General features: G+C 40.0%; 1 protein-coding gene across 1 annotated transcript in view; it reads left to right on the forward strand.

Moving 5' to 3' along the window:
- Nucleotides 1-21,876, forward strand: part of FMN2 (formin 2) — a 162,720-nt gene that overhangs the window by 30,036 nt on the left and 110,808 nt on the right. Inside the window, exons 4-5 of the mRNA XM_083732050.1 lie at nt 1,729-1,876; nt 8,156-8,217. Of these exons, the coding sequence (XP_083588176.1) occupies nt 1,729-1,876; nt 8,156-8,217 (210 nt within the window). The remainder of the gene's footprint in view (nt 1-1,728; nt 1,877-8,155; nt 8,218-21,876) is intronic.

Genomic DNA, 21,876 nt, shown 5'->3' on the forward strand with positions numbered 1-21,876 from the left:
TTTAGAGTGCAAGGAGATTAGAGATGGTAGATTCTAAAACCAGGTTTATAAAATCCCCCAATTTAAATTTAGCTAGACCTTGCTTGAATTTCATTCACTCTTCATTTACAATTGAACATATAATTCTGTGCCTTGATGTAATGTAAGAGGGTTTCCTCTGAAAACTGAATGCTATTATTTTGTGAATGAGGATAAGTTTTGGTGTCAAAAATGCACTGTTATTCAATAGTTTGCTTCACTTATCCCTGTATCATTTAGCTAACAATAAAACTCAGCATTGCTAAATGTAGCCATCTGCATTAAATTCCACTGCACTTTAGAACACTAGAGACAAAATTGTCTAAAGCAGCACTCCACCCCTTCCCCTGTTGTTGATGGTGCTAATAACACTAGAGTTAAAGATTTTCCTTTTAATAACCCTATGAGGCAAATCACCATTACTCTTATTTTATCCATGGGAAAACTGAAGCTGAGATAGTGAAAGGCACAGAGCTAACCTGGTTGCCCAAGTTGACATTTAATTCAGCTATATACCCATCAGTTAGTGCTGTCATTAAATGTTTCTAATTTTCAGTTGGTTATAAGTCAAGCTGTCTGTCCCTGTCTTTTTAATTTTCACGCACAAAGGGTCATCACCCCCAACTTACTTGACCACCATTAAAAATAAATTATGGTAGTTACTGGTCTTGGCAATGGCAGTTGTTTGATATGGGGCATTAAGTAAAGCTTGTGTGGTCTGTCTTACTCATGAAGAAGGGCCATAGCTCAGTGGTAGAGTATCTGCTTTGCATGCAGAAAGTCTCAGGTTCAATCTCCAGCGTCTCCAGTACTCTCTCCGAAACACTGGAGACCCAATGTCAGTCGGAGTATGTAGTATTGAGATAGACATGTCATTGGTCTGACTTAAGGACTCGGCTACATTGGTAAAGAAAAAACGCTTTATATGTGTTATAATGCTCTAACACCATATGGTGCTGTGGAGTCCCGTCTTTCGCCAATGGGATTTCCCTTTTTGAAGTTTGCAACCCATTTAACTGAATCACTTTTTTGATGGGTCTAGATCCAGCCTTAGTTTAATGAAGCTTCCTTGATTAATATGGTTTTACATTTCAAAACGTGTATTTCGCCCTGTCATCTGTTCATCAATCATAATAGCATGAAGAAACATTTGTAATATGATTTTTGGTTTAACTGTGATGTTTATCTTATTTTTTAGTTGTTTTGTTAATAGTGTTACATAGATGGGATTTGTTTTATTTGGGATTTGGGACCCCCCCCCCCGAAAAAAATCTCTTATTGGGTCAAAGGTCAAATTATTGCTAAATTATTGCTGAGATTTCAAGGTGCACTGCCTCTATCCATTTATTTTAAATATCAATAAATAACCTATTTATTACACAGCACATTCTTATACCATGGGCTCACAAAATGTTTTCATTCCTTTAAGGGGTCTGTTTTGGAATGCATTTTAGAATTATCTGAAGACACCTAGTTCAGAGGTATTGCCCTGAAATATTTGTACTTGGCCAAATACTGTATAGCTATGAGTTTTCTATTGCTGCTAACTCTGAACCAAGAATTTCAGGGAACCTTTTAAAAAACCTTTTAAAAAAACCCCAATCACTGGGAATTTTATGAGATCAAAGAAAGTACTGATGTAGCACTGATGTAACATCTTTGGAACTTGAAGAGATGTAATATTTATTTTTATTTTTTAAATAATTACAGCAAGATCAGCTTTATACTTGGGCTGCAGTCAACCAACCCACACACTCATCAGATTACATTGAAGGAAGATTTCCAAGGAGAATTCCATCAGTGTGGCCCCCTCCAAAGCCTCCAGATGAAGGACAGAGAGTGAAACATGCAGAAACAGGTAAGGCCTGAAAGTGCAAATAGAATGTATTACTTAGCTTGGAATCATGGGTTTAGATCCAGAAACATGGTAGCTGTAAAAATTTAGTAGTGGTGCTTTCCCATAAACCTGTGCAAGAGCTAACAAAAGTGTTGTTACTTACGCCTTACGGTAGCACACGTTTCAAGTAATAGTTGAAGAGACCACACAAGATTTTATGCACTCATGTTAATTTCAGTTTTGTTTAGTTTTTCACGCAAGGATCTTGTACCAAGTCAGAAAAAGCCCTTCTTTGCACAGAAGAGGGCTTCCATTCATGGAAGCCTTGCACCTTCATATCCACTCTAATAAATAAATAAAAAAGATTTTTTATTTTAAAGCTGAGTTTTATTCTGTAACAGGAGTGTACATTCAGAAAAGATTTTGATGAAATGATGAAAAATGGCATTTGTTTTATCGAACTACAGGTCCATGAGATGACATGACATGACATGACATGACATGAGCCACTGTGACTCTCTAGTAGTTTCTCCCTTCTCAAAGTCTCAGGATGAGTTTAGTCTTAAAACTCTCCAAAACCCAATTTTTCACTCAATAAGTACAACTGTATCTGGGGAAGAAGATGGGAAGAAGAAGGTTCAATATTCAAGTTACAAAAAAAAAGGAGATTCCAACTAAACACCAAGAAGAACTTTCTGACAGTAAGAGCTGTTCAACAGGGGAACAGACTCCCACAAGAGGTGGCGGGCTCTCCTTCCTTGGAGGTTTTTAAGCAGCAGTTGGATGGCCATCTGTCATGTATGATCTAGTTGAGATTCCTTCTTGCAGGCAGTTAGACTAGATGACTGTCAGAGTCCCTTCTAACTATGATTCAGCAGCTTCTCTTGGTATCCATTAACAATTTTTCATTAGAGATTTTATTTCATATATTTCTAGCCCACATTTTATTCAATATATTTCTAATCCAAATTCTCAAGGTGGCTAGCAAACACTGAAAGCCACAAAAAGGGGAAAATCCAGTATATCTTTTTTTACAAATAAAATAAAAAATTATTTCCAATTGTTACATTTGAAGCTCCAAAAGAACAGATGATTTCTCAGTGTCCATGGGATTTATTCTGCTTTCTGAACACTAGGCAGGAGGTGCATAATCATTCTGTCATCTACTTTAGCATTGTGAAGTACCAATGATAACAAATAACAGGGCTTCTTCTCAGGTAGCAGCTACCAACCATCTAGTAGATGAGATTGCCATAGATGCTACCACTGCAGCTGCTGCCTCCTCCTTTATTTTTGTCTCCATGTCAAAATGGAGCAGAGCCAGTAACCAAGCAAGGTGTCGTAGCACATGATGTGCATGGACAGGCAGGGATGTCTAATGATTGTCTAGGCAAAGTGCTTACCTTCCCATCCCAACATTTCCCCAAGTGGCAGTGCACCAATGTGAATGCATTGAAGTATGAGTTCCAAATATAATATGGGAAAAGTCAAGCTGTTTTCAAACAGTTCTTGGGAAAAGGTTGTATCTGAATTAAGGGTATGCCTATTGTTGAACATGCCGCTCCACAATTAGCACTGAATGGAATGTTCTTTCCTTTATTTAATAAATATTTTTATTGATTTTCCAATATCATTCCAATAACAGCCTCATTATAACAATGCCAATTTTATTTTTATTTTTTATAGAATATTTATTAAAATTTTCAATAATAATACAATGAAAATCAAAAAGAAAAAAATAACAAAAATACAAAAATAAAAATAATTAAAAACACACAGAGTTTCCATTACTTATTTTCCATTAACTTATTTCCTGGACCTCCTCATACCTCCCTTTTTTGTATTCCAATTCAAATTGTTAGTTCAGCATATCCTTACCAATAAATTTTTACCTATTTCTAGACCTTTTTCCCCCATATTCTCTTAAAGCATTACAGCTGGAAACCACTTAGTTTCTATCCAACAATGCCAATTTTATCCAATTAATACAATTATTAAAACCAATTATTTATATACCAAATTATACAGTTTAGTTAAAGTGGCTTCCTCACGTGCTAGATTTGATGGCTTCCTCTTTGTTTTTTTGTTTTCTGCATTCAAAAATCTTAATAATTTCAATTATCGCACTGAATGGGATTTTCTAGCTGGATCCTTGGATCCAAACCCTAAAAGCTATCCAATGATGCCATATCTGTTGGATATACGTATGTACAATTTCCCCACAAGGCTATGAGCAGAAATTATATTAAATCAGCAGCCTGTGTGATGTCACGTTTTGATTTTTAGCAGGTCACCCAAATAGTTTGGCTCTTGATTGTACTGCACATTTAAAATATAGATGAAACAATTTGGTATTGGCTTTTATTGTCCAAACTGATGTGAGTTAATGAAATTGCTCCTAAGTGAAAGTAATTTTGTGAACTTTTTTTCACATGCATGCTAATAGAAGATGAACAGGGTAAGTAATGGGCTATATAATGAATTTATATAATGAATTTAACAGAAAAGTTATGCTGTATGTAAATGAGAATAAATGAAATATGTTAACAAGTCAGATAATTGTTGTAACCTATTCAAAAATATCAGTCCTGGGGGTGGAATCCAGCTGGTGTTGCTCTGCTAGCAGAGGGCATTTCTCATTAGAACAAGAAAGGAGGCAATTTCTCTCCCAAACAGCCCCCTTCAGATCTGCTCAAAACTTATTTTGGGAGAGATGGAAGGTTGCAGTAAAAAATGCCTCCCTTCGTTTTCTGCTAATGGATGCTTTCCATCATCAGAGCAAAACCAGCTGGATTCCACCCAGAAATGCTAATGGAAAATTAAACATCTTAATGCAAAATATTACTATACAGAGGTTTCTTACTTCCTTGTGCTACTGTTTCCTACTTTGTGGGTCCACTACTTGTTTTTCAAGGCATGTTTCTAAAGTGTATACAAAGGTACATTTGTATGTACATTTTGCCACTGGGATTATATCTTAAGTTTATAAGGTTTCCATTTCAACAGTAGCAATTTGATTTTGCATCAGTAAAAATACTTTAATTGCAAGCATGTATGTGCAAGTGCATTAAAGGAGAGAAGCTGGTGCTCAAGTTTAGATGATGCGCATGCTTGCGATAGAAACTTCTGTCAGCTCTGTGAGCTTTCACTTCACCCACCTCCAGCCATTGTCAGAGCTTTTGTGATGTCACAGATGACAGCTGATTTTAGTAAAAAGAGGTCCTATTAAAATCCATGGGACATATTTCTAAGTAATGCAATCTGATCATGATATAAAATTATACTAACCAGGAGAGATTTCAGGCATCTTTAATATAGATTTTATGCCTGCCTGTTGGCTGCTGTATCACAAATGCCAATTGCATTCTGTATCCTGGGAAACCAATTAGTATTCACCCTTTCAACCAAAGCAGTGGCACTTTAAACAGCTTTTGAAAAAGTAAACTGGCCTGACCTATGTGAAATATAAAAATCAGAAAGTATAAGGCATGCAAAATATTATTTAATAATCCAATGTGAAAACATCTGCGTAGGTGAGGAAAAACAGATGGAAATAGGATAGCAAGATTTTACAAAGACTTAGGAGAGACTGCTGACCTAAGAATCAACAATAAATCATAGAGAAACAAAGGTACTCCTACTTATTGCCAAAATGCACATGGCCCAAGTGTTTGGTGTGGGAACATTATACTTGAGTCCAGAAGTCCTGGGCTACAAGCCCATCAATGGCAGTTGCGTTGGAAAAATGGAAGCAGATGGGGTATTTTTACCCAAGCATTTGAGGGGTGAGTCTCTCCTGAATTACTGACATTGTCACAGTTTGCGTGGCAAATCCCCTCCCCCCATGTGAAATGAAGACACTGGATACATTATTTAAGGTTAATAGGCATAAAAGGCCACAACTTTATTGATTACAGGAATTGAAAGGCATTGGCCTTAGGCATTGGCTCCTATCGACTACCCGGCATGGAGGGTTATCCACAAGCCGTGGGAGTCCTGTTGAAGTACGCCAACTAGGATCCCACGGGTGTCACCGCTCGGGGGTGTGCCGGAGGCCCTTACCTCCCTAGGTTTCGGACAAGGCAACGCCCCCCGGAGTCCTCTACCGGACTACCCTTTTCCTTGGGGGAAGGTGATGGCGCCTCCTCCCCCCCTTCATTTGCATAACAATTACCCTGGCCAATAGACCAGGGAGAAGAACACAGGGAAGGAAGTACAAACCGGTCAGCTGGAACGGGGCAAAGAGGGCGGTCTCAGGGCGCGCCTGGCCTTAAATGGGCTAGGCCACACCTCCCCCCACTCGCCGATTGGCGGGCAGGGTCGCAGGCACGCCTGGGGATTCCCTTGTTCTCACAGGGGCAGAAGGCCAGCCCCCACGTGTGTGGGAGGGGGTGGCCCGCAACCCCCTCTCCTCTCAAGTTCGGAAATGGCTTTGCTGCAATGCATTGTTTTAGATGCAATAATGAATTTTGATTTAGATGTGCATTGCGTTTTTGCATTGTCTTTATTTAGTAGTGGAATTAAAGTCTGATGATGATTATCAACTCTAGTTCTTCCATGGTGAAAATGTCACATGTGAAACTGCCTTATTCTGAGTCAAACCACTGGTTTATCTAGAACTGTGTGGGCACCAGCTCTTCAGGGCAACAGGCAGAGGTGTTTCTCAGTTCTGCTACCTGGTTGTTTTTTTTTAAAAAAAAAGTTGGCTCACACCCAAGATCTTCTTGCTGCATAGCATGTACTCTACCACTGGGGCATAGCCCCTTTCAACTGTGGCATATAGCTGTTATAAAAAGTTCTCCATAGTACCTTTGGTCACATGTAGAGATAGTCACCTGTAGTCTCCAGCTATGTTGTCAAATACCTGCAGTTCCAATCAGGACAGCAGGGTAGTCTGGTACTACTTGACTCACCAGACAAAAGGCCACAGGTGTCAAGCTGGCCACACAGCGCTGCCATGCAAAGGTTTTAAACAAACCACCACTTGTTACATTGCTGTGCCCTTCCACCCAGAGACAGACACAAATGGAGGAATACACTCCTCAAACAATAAAATTGTATGCTTCTGATATACAATTTCTACTTTAAACTGCAGTGGGATAAAATCTGGATTTTCAGATAGTTTTCAAGTTTGTTTGTTGTTGCTCAAGATGCATATTATTGATAGTAGCAACAGTAACAACAACAGCAACAGCAACAATTTGTTTACCACCCTTCATATGAAGATCCTAGGGCAGTTCACAACAGGGAGCCACGTTTTAGACATCCCCCCCCCCCCAAAAAAAAGATTGCCCAGGATTTTAACTGATTTTATATCTACTGCTTTTTGTATTTTTACTGTTACTACGATAATTGCTTTTGTTTTTGATGTTTCTGGTTTGTTTTATATTTGTTTTGTGGTTCTCTTTTATAGGCCATCTTGAAAATCTAGATTAATAAAATTACCGTATTTTTTGCCCCATAGGACACACTTTTTCCCCTCCCAAAATGAAGGGGAAATGTGTGTGCGTCCTATGGGGCGAATGCAGGCTTTCATTGAAGCCGGAAGTGCGAGAGGCATCGGTGCGCAACAACCCCTCTCGCTCTCCAGGCTTCAGGAAGCTATCCGCAAGCCTTGGGAGCCCACGGGAGTTCCCAAGGCTTGCGGATAGCAGCCTGTTCTGGGGGCTGGTGTCAGCCGAAGCTTGGGCTTCCCCCGCCCCAGCCCCGTGCCTGGGGGGGGAATATTTTTTTTCCTTTATCCCCCCCCCCCAAAAAAAAACTAGGTGTGCCCTATGGGCCAGTGCGCCCTATGGGGCGAAAAATACAGTATATTTTTTAAAAAACCCCAGAAAACTACAAAATGAGAATGCAAAATACATAATAAAACAAAAACAATTTGATTTGATTTTGACTTGTTTCTAGGAGGTAATTTAATTATTGTTTGATTTTATATATACTAATGTTATATATCTGATGCTATATATGTTGTTATATGATGTTATATATCTGATGCTAGCCGCCCTGAGCCCCTGAGGGTGGGATATAAATAAATGTTTATTATTATTATTATTATTATTATTATTATTATTATTATTAACAAAGCAATTATGCCCTTACACAAAGACATTAAAAAAGCTATAGAATGTTAATCACCTGAATGCCTGGTTGAAGAGATATTTTTGACTGGTGCCTAAAGATAGGTAATGAAGGTACTAGGCAAGCCTCCCTGGGAAGAGCATTTCACAAGTTATAGCATTTCACAAGTTATAGTTGCTTCTAACAGTGAAAGTAACTCTGAATATTTACTTTCCCATCTAGGAAGTGAAACTGCCACTGTGGCAAGAGAGACAGAACATACAGAAGATGTTCGACAGGTACAGGTAAGTTCTTGGTAGGAGAATAAACCTGTGGTTTGAACCTAATGACAAATAAGATCATGCTATGAATTAATCTTAACTCTTGTCCAATTCACATATGTGCATCCTTCATAGATGAAAACTTTAGGTTATTGAGCCCTTGATGACTCAGCTGTATGTGTGAGCTGACTCAGTTAGAAATACGTACTGTATTTGAGGAGATGTGAAGTGATATGAAAATGGTGATGATCTGACACCCCAAGAAGTAGAATGTGGTACATTGCTCCTCTGTTCATTTTCAACGAATCTCAGTGGTGCTCAGAAAATGATGCTTTTCTTGCATATTCTATATTGCCAGCAGTGCTGAGGAAAATATATAACATACCTCTGCCAATCCACTCTAGGACTCTCCGGCACCAAAACAACCAAAGAAACCACAATGCCCATCCTAATCTGGTCATTCTTTAATGGATTTATGCGGTCATCTTATTGAGGCTTTGAAATTACCCCCGGCCCAGCAACTCCACAGTTTTCAGTCGCTGCAACAATAGCCTCTGATGGTACCTACTGGCAATCTGAAACATTTGTTAGTGATATTGCATGACATCATCCATCCCAACCCCAAGCAGGGTACATTTTCTCTCTCACTAGACGTGAGCATCTTTCTCAAGCATGAAAGTGAGAAAGTGTTATTTGTGCCATACACTTAGCTGCAAACTCTAAAAAGAGGCACCTGACTCTTCCTTCTTACTGCTCTTCCTTCAGGAACTGTTTTTGCTTAAGAGATTTTAGTAGGAGGTCATCTATGTGTGGGACAGGTACAGAGCCAGAATAGTTTCACTAGAGCCTCCCCTCGCCCATCTAGCTCCATGGAGCAACTCCTAACCCAGGTAATATATAGACAGGTCACTAGCCTGCAGCCTCTCAGCCTTATACAGACATGCATACAGTCCCAAAATGCACAGCTCACATCAGACCCACACAGTGAGGGGGGAGCCGGACACATTTGCTCCAGGCCTCAGATAGCTAAGTTGGTTGAGGAGGCCTATCAGACTTACACTGTCATGCCAAGACAGTGCCTCCCAGCTGACTAAATGGGCAAAATGCCTGTTCCTGTCCTTATGCACTGCAAGCCTTCAATAGTAAAATTGGGACTAATGAGTACTAACATGTAGTGTCAGATCAGAGTAGACAGTGGTGTCACGGTGGCATGTCTCATGGACAAGACTCCTGCCCTGGGTCTCAGATAAGCTCTGCATAGACCTGGCTCACATGCATACTGTTCTAACACTTATCAGCCAGCTGAAAAAGCTTGTGTCTTTATTTGTGTCTTGAAAGTACAAATAGTATGCATTCAAACTGTTAAGTGTGGCTTGCTGCTGCGATCCACTTTCTGTTTGTGTGTGCTCCCTGTACATGCAGTGAGGTATTTTCTGTGTATGGTCAGAGAGACGTTCTGTCCTGTCCTTTTCAGTTCAATCTGCTGTAACTTATAGGAAGAGTTTGGTAATCAACAACAACAACAGTTTGGTAATCAACAACAACAACAACAACAGTAATAATTTATTTGTACCCCACCCATCTGACTTGATTGTCCCAGGCACTATGGGCAGCTTCCAACATATATAAGAACATTAAAAAGTATCTTGTTCCTACTGCTGTCCTATTATAGTACCAACATTGTACACTAACTTATTCAGGAGATGACATGTCTGCTTCTCCATTGTACATTTAGAATTACCTAACTAGATGTGATGCTAAATGGGGCACATGGAGATCAAATTGGAAGGGAGGGGAATTTATTTAGGACCACAGCATGTGAGGAAGGCTTTTAAACCATTTTCTCACCTGACACAGACCCAATGAAAATTTTCCTTAAGCTGTAAGGGGAAGGTAGGGGAGAGCTCCCATAAGCAGCAAAGAAAGCTTTCTTTACAGGTGTTGCATGCCATCCCAATCTCTGAGTGGTGTGAGATTCCGGGTGTTCCACGCACATTAACCATGGTTTGTGTTTCCCTTTGGAAATGAGGCAAAGCAGAGACTGTGGTGTCTTTATGATATGGGTCATTTACACATACAGTGGTACTTCCTGTTGCGGACTGGATCTGTTCCGGAGGTCCGGCCGGATCCCAAGGTTTTCGCAACCAGAGGACCACTTCTGTGCACGGCAAAACCCGGTAAAATACCTACGGGTTTGCCGCTTTCACAATCCGAATTTTACATTACCTGAGGGTAACGTAAGCCAAGGTGCTACTATATATACAACCTGAACCTACGATGAAGGGGTTCACAGCATTGACACCCCAAGAGGGTCTTGTTTCTCCCATAGCTGCAGCCTTGGATGCAAACAGAAATCAACCATCTCTCCAGCTTTTCTGCCTTTAACAGCCTGCAACCTTTCCCCCCCTATGTTTCCCCAACATAGCAAACTATAAATGTTTCAAACTCTGCCTTTGTCTTCTAACTAACTCTGAAGTGAGGGAGGGGCCCCTCCCATTTGCTGCCTGTCACAAAGCCCCCTCTCTTTGGCTTCCCTAATAGCTCATAATCTTCTGTCTGTTCTCCTAACGGTCCATCACCCCAGGCAATTTGCTTATCAGGAAACTGGCCTGGCTTATATTTTAACATTTGCAGAATCAAGGGGTTCAGTGTCTGGTACCCAGAAACTCATAACAGGGTGGTGGTGTCTGAAACACTTAATACAGTGGTACCTTGGGTGAAGAACTTAGTTCATTCTGGAGGTCTGTTCTTAACCTGAAACTGTTCTTAACCTGAGGTACCACTTTAGCTAATGGGGCTTCCCGCTGCCGCCGCTCTGCCACTGCACGATTTCTGTTCTCATCCTGAAGTAAAGTTCTTAACCCGAGGTACTATTTTTGAGTTAGCGGAGTCTGTAACCTGAAGCGTTGGTAACCCGAGGTACCACTGTACAGGGGAGTCTGGCACCCACAGACTCATAACACAGCGCTAATAGCTGGGTGTGGTGGTTCATAATTACTGCAGGGGGGGAGGGAGAAAGGGTTCAGACCCCTCCCTGTGTAACTTGATCCTGATGAAAATCTGCCCCTCTCCTGCAGCAGTTGTTAATGATAAAAGAAGCAAATAAACAAATACAAGTTCAAGTAACACATTTAGCATCGTATTTTTGTTTGGCTTTAAACCAGCTCATAACCTCATTTGAAACTTCATCATTTGGAATTTTGGGGGGGGGGGGAGTGGGGGAACTAATTTACTCTGGAAGTTTCTCTGAATCCCATGACCGGAACACACTGTATTCACTTATTGGTGTAGATTTGCTTTATCCATAAGGGAAAGCATGCTATTTTCTGATCTTGGTTAGTCTCACAATAACTCTGTTAGGTTACAAATGTGGAATAGAGACTGAGACTGTGGCTTGGCTGATGAATGTGCTGACAGCAGCTTTGGACACTGAAAAAAGCTGGGGTAGAGGAAGTGCAAGTGAGTTGTATCTTCTTTTCTTTTGCTTTTTTTGGATGTTTAAAACCAAGGGTGTACACTTTTCAACTTTCCAGGGCAGTTCTGGGCCAAAATTCTGAAAGGTGGGAGTGTACCCTTGAAAATTAGGTCAGATATTTCACTCAGAAAATTTCTACACAATAGGTACATGTGTTATATACATGAATGCAGTTTGAAAAACACCACTATAACTATTCATTTCCATACCTCCAAGATGAACGTGCAGAAGAGGCTGATTTAGGTTACTTCCACCAACCTTTAAAACCCTTGCAGCTCACTTGTTCTTACCCTACCATGTTAATTTTGAATGTCTGAAGCTGATATGAGTCCTTAGTTCTTCTGGCATTTGCAGGTCGTGGGTGGCGCTGTGGTTTAAACCACAGAGCCTAGGACTTGCCGATCAGAAGGTCAGCAGTTCGAATCCCCACAACGGGGTGAGCTCCCGTTGCTCAGTCCCTGCTCCTGCCAACCTAGCAGTTCAAAAGCACCTCAAAGTGCAAGTAGATAAATAGGTACCGCTCCAGCGGGAAGGTAAACGGCATTTCCGTGCGCTGCTCTGGTTCGCCAGAAGCGACTTAGTCATGCTGGCCACATGACCCAGAAGCTGTACGCCGGCTCCCTCGGCCAGTAAAGCGAGATGAGCGCTGCAACCCCAGAGTCGGCCACAACCGGACCTAATGGTCAGTGGTCCTTTTACCTTTACAGTGATCCTGCAGTATACAAATCATACTGTGTTTTCGTTATAGCTGTCTGGCTTCATTTTACATTATATTATTCTAGTTTTCGGCTTGCTTTTTAAAATGATTGCCCCATCCCAACCCAAGTAATCTTTATATATCAAGTTCTTGCTGTATTCCAGTTTCAGAAACTGTCCCATCATGGCCGAGTTCATAAATACCATTTTGGTTACAGATATGAAATTCCTCCACAAGCCAAATACTTGTCATGAAAAAAAGAAGTTATGAATCTGCCATAAAGCTTCCAAATATATATTGTTCTTCTCAGATTATAGGCCCTGTTGGAACCCATGGTACCTTCTTTGGATTTGGCAGTTTTTAGACACCGAAGACAGATTTATCCTGTATGATTTATTTATGTATTTTCCAGGAATATGAAAATAAAATGTTGACTTTAGAAATCTCTAGTGCAGTGTTTCCCAACCTTGTGCCTCCAGATGTTTTTGGCCTACAACTCCCATCATCCCTGACCACTGGTCTTGCTAGCTAGGGATGATGGGAGTTGTAGGCCAAAAACATCTGGAGGCACAAGGTTGGGAAACACTGCTCTAGTGAGCAAGGCTTTTTGGAACATAATGTTAAAAGCTTTCTGCTCCATCACAAGCCTTTAAGCAGGGCCTCTCTTATTTTATCTTTTTGTACAGCACCTAAGAATTGAAGGCACAATACAAAGATTTATATTTTGGCTGCAATACTGTGCACAGTTGAGTTCCCACTGTGTTTGAATATATTTTGAAGTGTCATTGTGCTTTTAAACTAGATTTTAAGAGCACTTCTAAAAATATTATTTTACTGTTTATCATGAAAACATAAATTATCTCTTTAATACTGCAGTATGAGAAAAAAAAATCATCTTACATTTAATAATAATAATCTTAACAGACTATTATTTCTTTCTAATATAATTAAAATTTGTACTAAGCACCATCTCCAAAGGCAAATAGTAGCACTGGTGGGGTAGTTTTCAGGAGGAAACTGTCATGATAGCATTGAGACTCTGGTGGCTTTTTCTTCAAAATAAAAGTGGCCATTTTAAGCATGCTATTTTGAAAGTTTGGATTAATGCCGTGTCTAGATTGGCCTTTTTTAAAATAATTTTTATTGATTTTCCAATTTTTAAAATAAAACAGCAACATCATATAATCATCGATAAGATCAAACAGATACACAAAATATCATTTCTTAACCTCATTTTCTTAACCCTCCTTTCTCGGACTCCCCCGTACCTCACCCTTTTTGCATCCTTGTTTTACAATTTTTCAGCAACCCTTTTTACCAATTAAGTTAAAACTTATTATCTTTCTCAATGCGGTGTTTTAACTTGGAACTGTTTAAATTGTATTGTTTATGGATAAATTTTGATGTATTGTTTTTAGATATGGGCCAATGGCCGTAATAAACCAATCAATCAATCATGGACTGCCAAACCTCTCAAGGGTGCAATCAATCATTTCTCAATTCCACCTTAAATCATCAAATAGTTTCAGCTGTAATTCTGCATCTTCCCTCCCCCTTGACATTTTAGCACTCCTCAATTTTATAACAATCCTTAAGATATACTTTAAATTTCTTCCAATCTTCCTCCACCGTCTCCTTCTCTTGGTCACGGATTCTGCCAGTCATTTCTGCCAGTCCCATAAAGTCAATCACTTTCGTCTGCCATTCTTCCAGTGTGGGTAGTTCTTGTGTCTTCCAATACTTTGCTAGAAGGATCCTTACTGCTGTAGTGGCGTACATAAAAAAGGTCTTGTCCCTCCTTGACACCAATTGACCGACCATGCCCAAGAGAAAAGCCTCTGGCTTCTTGTAAAAGGTGCACTTAAGTACCTTCTTAATTTCATTATAAATCATTTCCCAAAAGGCTTTAATCTTTGGGCAGGTCCACCAAAGGTGAAAGAAGGTACCTTCAGTCTCATGACATTTCCAGCATTTATTATTGGGCAAGTGGTAAATCTTTGCAAGCTTGACTGGGGTCATGTACCACCTATAAATCATTTTCATAATATTTTCTCTTAAGGCATTACATGCCGTGAATTTAATACCGGTGGTCCATAACTGTTCCCAGTCAGCAAACATAATGTCATGACCAATGTCCTGTGCCCATTTAATCATGGCTGATTTAACTGTCTCATCTATTGTATTCCACCTCAGCAACAAATTGTACATTCTTGATAGATTCTTAGTATTGGGTTCTAACAATTCTGTTTCTAGTTTCAATTTCTCCCTCTGGAAGCCTATTTTCCTGTCTTGTTTAAAAGTCTCCATTATTTGATAATAATGGAGCCAATCTCGTACCTTAGACTTTAATTTCTCGAAACTCTGTAGTTTAAATTCACCGCTTTCTTGTTCTAAAATTTCAGAATATTTTGGCCATTTTGCTATGTTAAATTTCTTCACTTCCTTAGCCTCCATAGGTGATAACCACCTAGGAGTTTTATTTTCCAACAAATCCTTGTATCGAATCCAAACATTGTATAATGCTTTCCTAACAATGTGATTTTTGAAACCCTTATGAACTTTAACCTTGTCATACCATATATATGCATGCCAACCAAACCTATTGTCAAATCCTTCCAAATCCAGAATATCTGCATTCTCAAGAAGTAGCCAATCTTTCAGCCAGCAGAAAGCTGCCAATTCATAATACAATCTTAAGTCCGGCAGGGCAAACCCCCCTCTTTCTTTTGCATCAGTAAGTATCTTGAATTTTATTCTGGGCTTTTTGCCCTGCCAGATAAATTTAGATATATCTTTCTGCCACTTCTTAAAGCAATCCAGTTTATCCACAATTTGTAATGTCTAAAACAAGAATAACATTCTAGGCAATACATTCATTTTAATTACAGCGATTCGGCCTAACAAGGAAAGCTTCAAATTCGACCATATTTCTAGGTCTTTCTTGACCTCTGTCCAGCATTTATCATAATTATCTTTGAATAAGTTCACATTTTTAGATGTCATGTTAATCCCCAAATATTTTACTTTCTTTGCCACCGTTAACCCAGTTTCATTTTGAAAGCTCTCTCTTTCAACATTTGTTAAGTTTTTTTTCCAAAACTTTAGTTTTTTGTTTGTTCAACTTAAATCCTGCTACCTGACCAAAAACTTGAATTAACTCTAAAACTCTTTTTGTACTAGTGTCTGGCTCTTGTAAAGTCAATACTAAGTCATCTGCAAATGCCTTCAATTTATAATGTTTAGCTCCGACCTGAACTCCTTTTACCAGCTGGTCCCCCCTAATCATATTCAGCAAAACCTCCAGGACTGATATAAAAAGTAATGGGGATATTGGGCACCCCTGCCGTGTCCCTTTTTCTATAGAAAGTTCACCTGTAACCACGTTATTTACAATTAGCTTTGCCTTTTGTTCAGAATATATTGCACCTATACCATTTTCAAACCTTTGGCCTACCCCCATCCCGTGGAGATTCTTCTTCATAAAGTTCCAAGAAATATTATCAAAGGCTTTCTCCGCGTCCACAAAAATTAAAACTGCTTTCGTGTTAATATTTACAGTTAGCAGCTCTATAATGTCAATTATATTCCTTACATTGTCTGATAGATGTCTTCCTGGGAGAAAGCCTGCCTGATCATTGTGAATCTCTTCCATTAACACCCTCTTCAGTCTTTTTGCTAAAATGTCAGCAAATATTTTGTAATCCACATTAAGTAATGATATAGGGTGGTAGTTCTTGATCTGATTTTTTTCAGTTTCAGTCTTTGGTATAAGTGTAATAAATGCTTCTTTCCACGATTCAGGTGCCTTTTCCCCCTCTAATATTTCATTACAAACCTCCTTAAGCGGCTGTATTAACCATTCCTTCAATGCTTTATAATATCTGGAGGTTAGTCCATCTGGTCCTGGAGATTTCCCTAGTTGCATATTTTGAATGGCACCCTCTATTTCTTGATCTGTTATTTCCTCATTTAAAATCAACATACTCTCTTGTGATATTTTTTGTAATCCATATTTCTTAAGAAAGTCTTCTATATCTCCTTCATTCTCTGGCCCTTGTGCATATAATAATCTCCTAAAGTAGCTCTGGAAACAGTTGCTGATCTCATTTGGTTTAAAAATATTCTTTCCATCCACCTCCAGGCTTGTGACTGTATTTAATTTCTGTCTCTTCTTCAATTGCCATGCTAGAAGTTTCCCACATTTGTCCGCTGATTCAAATGTCCTCTGTCTCATTTGTTTAATTTTCCATTCTATCTCCTGGTTCATCAATTCCATATATTGCGTCTGATAAAACTTGATTTCTCTCAGAATCTCATGAGACTTTGGTTTAGACCTCAGTTTCTTTTCTCCTTCTTTTATTTTTTCCAAAATCTTATCTTTCTTCTCATTTTGTTTCTTTCTCTTTATGGAATTCTGTTGTATTAAGAAACCTCGCATCACGGCCTTGCTTGCGTCCCAGATCACTCTTTTCTCAACATCTGTCCTCAGATTTATCTCAAAATAGTCCTTCAAAGTTTTTTGGGCCTTGTTGTAAATCTCCACATCTTGTAGACAAATCAAGTCCAATTGTTCTCTTTTCAAAATATGAAAGACCTCACGTCTTTTTCTGGGAAGGTTCAGTCCGTTACAGTTCCAAGTTAAAAATTGCAGAGACATTGTTAATTAGATACCTCCAGCTGCTCCCTGCGGCTGTTCCTCTTCCGTTGGTGACTTCAGTCCAAATGTCAAGTTTCCAAGATCTGTATCAGAGGTCGAATCTAGCACTCCTTTCAGAAGGTCCTCCTCGTTTCTGTCCAGGAATTGTTCTTTATCTTGCACTGTTCTTATTTTGACTTTCTTTCCTTTAAAGTTGAAAGACAATCCTTGTGGAAATTCCCACCTAAAAGGTATATTGTTCTTCTTCAGCAGGTCAACCAGATTCTTAAAGTAAGTTCTTGGGATGTCCTTGTAAATTTGCACAGAAACATTTCCAATCTGAAGAGTTCTCTGGTAATGCAAGTTTAGTATTTTATCCCTTTCCTCTTTAGATCTCAGAGTTATCAGACAATCCCTTGGAATCTTCCTGCCTTGGCTTCTGCCCAATCTGAAGGCGGTTGTTATCTTAAATTCTTCTTCCTCTGAGTTTACCTGCCAAAATTCTGATAATTCTTTTGTGAGAAAGTCCACTAGGTTGTCCCCTTCACTTTCAGGAACCAGCCTAAGTCTCAAATTCTTCTCTTTCCTCTGCATCTCCCACAAAGACAGGGTCGCCTCATGCTGGTCAAGCTTCTTACAAACTGGTATTAAACTTTCCTGTGTGGTTTCAGCAGTAAATTTAGCATCTTCTGCAATTTTTCGAATTGTAGCGTTTTCTTGGACCAATCTATTTATAGTTTCTGTGTTAGAAGTAATGCTTTTGGTATTTAAATCCAATTTTGCTGTAAGTTCTGTCAGTTGTTTAGTATTTTCCGCACTCTGCTTTGTCAAATTTTCTAAAGATTCATTTATTTTAAGTAGTGCTTGAGTCACTGAATCCATGAATACGTTTATTCCTCTCTCCTGTCCAGCTGTGCCTGTTGGCAGTAAGCCTGATATTGAGCCCCTTTTCTTTTGTGCAGCTTTAGCCTTAGATCTTGTTGCTATCTCTTCTGCGGAGCCACTCATGTCCCAAGGTCGTTCCCACAGGAACAGCTCTTAAGTGGAAAAATCCAGTGACTTGTTTTTTTGACAGTCTATGTTACAACTGTTGCCTTTCAGCCCTCTAGAGCAGTGTTTCCCAACCTTGGGCCTCCAGCTGTTTTTGGACTACAACTCCCATCATCCCTAGCTAGCAAGACCAGTGGTCAGGGATGATGGGAATTGTAGTTCAAAAACAGCTGGAGGCCCAAGGTTGGGAAACACTGCTCTAGAGGGAGCAGTTCATTGTATCCAATAAACAGGAGAAACAAAGAAACCAAAAGTCCTCTTAAGGGAGAGGTTTTTTAAGAAAAAAAACTTTTCAGGCTTCTGATTGCAACAGTGTTATTTCTATAGAGTCCCAAGAATTGTATCCATTTAAGCTCTTCGCTTTGCAGCAGGTTCTGTCAGACAGTTCCTGTCAAAGTGCTTCACCCAGGCAGTCTGTTCCCAGAGTCAGAGACAGTAGAATTTATTCACTTAAATTTTCTCTCATGCAGGTTAAACTAAATTCCCTTTTCTTCCCCCCCTGCTCCTGCTTGCTAGGGGGGGGGGGAATTAAAGTTCAATGCCAAAGTTAAATAGTTCAAACGTTCAGAATTACTTTTCCTTCAATTGCAGCCTTCCAATTCCGTTGCTTTAAAAAGCCATGCAGTCCGGAGGAGGCAGACTTCCTTTATTTACCGTCCCCGATTTCGGCCAAATTTAAAAAAATTGTAATCCCAATAAGGTTTCCAATCCTACTTACGGGTATTCAGTTTCATCCAAATTTCAGGAAGGAATCGGCGCTCTCCGCCTATGGCGATGCGGCTTCACTCCACAGGCTGGGTAGCGACTCTCAGCACCGTGCGATCCCCCGATGCTCCTCCGGAGCCTTTAAAAAGGCTCTTTCGCAGTAAGGGGGGCGCAAATTGTGCCCACCGAGTCTCCTTGTTCACAGGCTTCCGCGCCTGTGATTTTAGGGGTCCCCGCTTCGCCGTAGCGGTCAGACCCGAACTCATGGAGCAGCCCTCTCTCCGGAGATCAGAGAGAGAGCCGCCATTAAGCGCTGGCGCCGACCGGAAGTGTGTAGATTGGCCTTAAATTGTGCTAATTCACTTTGAAATAAATAACTGGAATGTAAGTTAATCAGTGAGTCTTAAATGTGACTAACAGGGACCTACATTGGCTCCCAGTATGTTTCCAGGCACAAGTCAAAGCATTGACTTGTGCCTCTAAAACCTAAACGGCCTTGGGTCAGTATACTTGAAGGAGCATCTCCACACCCATCGCTCAGCTTGGACACTGAAGTCCAGTGCTGAGGGCCTTCTGGTGGCTCCCTCACTGTGAGAAGTAAAGTACAGGGAACTAGGCAGAGGGTCTTCTTCGTAGTGGCGCCCACCCTGTGGAATGCCCTCCTGTCAGATGTCAAAGAAATAAACAACTATCTGACGTTTAGAAGACATCCGAAGGTAGCCCTGTTTACGGAAGTTTTTAATGACTGATGTTTTAATGTATTTTTAATCTTTGGTTGGAAGTCGCCCAGAGTGGCTGGGGAAACCCAGCCAGATGGGCGGGGTATAAATAATAAATTATTGTTATTATTATATTATTATTATTATATACTGCATATGGGAGAAAGGAAGCAGAGAAGGGGAAGGACTCTGGGATTGACGAAAAGTAGCAGCATTGGTCTGTGAGAGTTGGCTGTTCATTGGGGCATTTCACATGGCAACATCATGAAGGAAATATGACTTAACAGATATTTCGAGTGACCAAATGAATAAAAAACTTCACCCTATTTTCCAAGATGATTTAAGGCTCCTTGTACAACCTTAATGTCTCCAGTGCTGTATCATTTATAATTAAGTATAATCACTCTAGATATTTAAGTGTTATATAATTTATAATTAACAAATGTATCTGTGAGAATCCCATATTGATTCCTAGCACAATTTTTTATTGCAATTGAATCAAATTGGCTAACTGAGCTGAACTAAAGCTGTATCAAAAAACACCATCAATTTATGGGAATGCTTTAAAAGAGAATGATCTGTAGAGTCCTTGTTCAAACACTAGATGGCAGCCACAGATTTAGAAATGAGTTCCGCAAATCCAATCTACATTGTTTTTCCTCTGTAAAATTTGATATTTCTCAATGGGAATATGTATTTATCTGAGTCAGACATTTGTGGCTGCCTGAATTAGTGCAGTTCTGTCTCTGTTCAGTCATCATGATTGGTAACTTGTCTTGAGCACTATTCCTGTAATTCCTGTAATATGGGGAAGGAATGGGCCAAGTTGTCCAGTGTACAAGTGCACTAGTGCACACAAATTTGTTTATTTAAATTTATTTAAAACGTTTATACCTTGCCTTTCCTCAGCAATAACAATTTAAAAAACAGTTTGACAATAACAAAATAAAGCAGCCATAAAACACTAAAATGGAGGAAAAGGATAAAAAAATACAACTATCAAAAATAATTTCAGCATAATTTATGGTCCAAAAGCCTTCCTAAAAAGGATGTTTTTTAAACAGCATGCAGAAGGACATTACAGGAGACAAAGCCAGGCTGCAGCCATTGCTAGGCTCTTTCCTTGGTCCCAGCTAGGTGTATGATATATAGGATGGTGCAATCATTTAAGTAGTGAGGGATGTGGGTGGCACTCTGGTCTAAACCACTGAGCCTCTTGGGCTTCCTGATTGGAAGGTCAGCAGTTCAAATCCACGCAATGGGGTGAGCTCCCATTGCTCTGTCCCAGCTTCTGCCAGCCTAGCAATCCGAAAGCACACCAGTGCAAGTAGATAAATAGGTACCACTGCAGTTGGAAGGTAAACGGCGTATCCATGTGCTCTGGCTTCCGTCACAGTGTTCTGTTGTGCCAGAAGTGGTTTAGTCAAGCTGGCCACATGACCTGGAAAGCTGTCTGTGGACAAACGCCGGCTCCCTTGACCTGAAGCAAGATGAGTGCTGCACCCCATAGTCGCCTTGAACTGGACTTAACCATCCAAGGGTCCTTTACCTTTACCTTTACCTAAACATTTAAGTGGGCTGGAAGCTTCATACTGGAAAAAGTAGTCCTTCATATGTCTTGGTCCCAGACCATTTTCGTAAAATAGAAGGATGTCTGCACTGATTCAAAAGAAACACAAGCCACTTGTTGTGTTTTACATGCAATACTCTGGATTACTGTGGGCATATGAAGTCATGCTGTCATTTGCCAGCTGTTTAACTCATGTATGTTAAGCATTTATATGCTGCTGCTGCAAATTTCAGTATCAGTTACACTACTTGTTGTTGTTTAACTTTTTGACATCAGGATACCACCACTAGAAATTGAACATTCATTTTCAGATAGTCTTGAAGAGTAGATCTCGAGAAAGAGAAGGAATTTACCCCTTTATTTTAATTACTCTAAAATGTTGGAATTAAGTTGACTTAAGATGATTATTACAGAGCAGGCATCCCCAACCTGCGGCCCTCCAGATGTGTTGGCCTACAACTCCCATGATCCCTAGCTAACAGGACCAGTGGTCAGGGATGATGGGAATTGTAGTCCAAAACTTCTGGAGGGCCGAAGGTTGGAGATGCTTGTTACAGAGAAATGACTCTTTTGCTCTTTGGAGAAATGGTGACTCTTACCAGGGATTGCAAAGGCGATGTTTTCTTGCCATTCTAGCATGGTTACTCATATTGTACTTAAAATATAACTATACTGGTTAAAATCATATAATAGATAGCCATTGTCAACTAAGGAAGGGCTTAGCTCAGCGATGGAGCATGCAAAGGTTCAAAACACAGCACTGCCAGGAAAGGCTAAGAAAGACCTCTGCTGAGTATCTTGGAAAGCAACTGCCAGCTAGTGTTGACAGTA

This window comes from Podarcis gaigeae, assembly GCF_964106915.1.
Source record: "Podarcis gaigeae genome assembly, chromosome: 3".
Classification (NCBI taxonomy): domain Eukaryota; kingdom Metazoa; phylum Chordata; class Lepidosauria; order Squamata; family Lacertidae; genus Podarcis; species Podarcis gaigeae.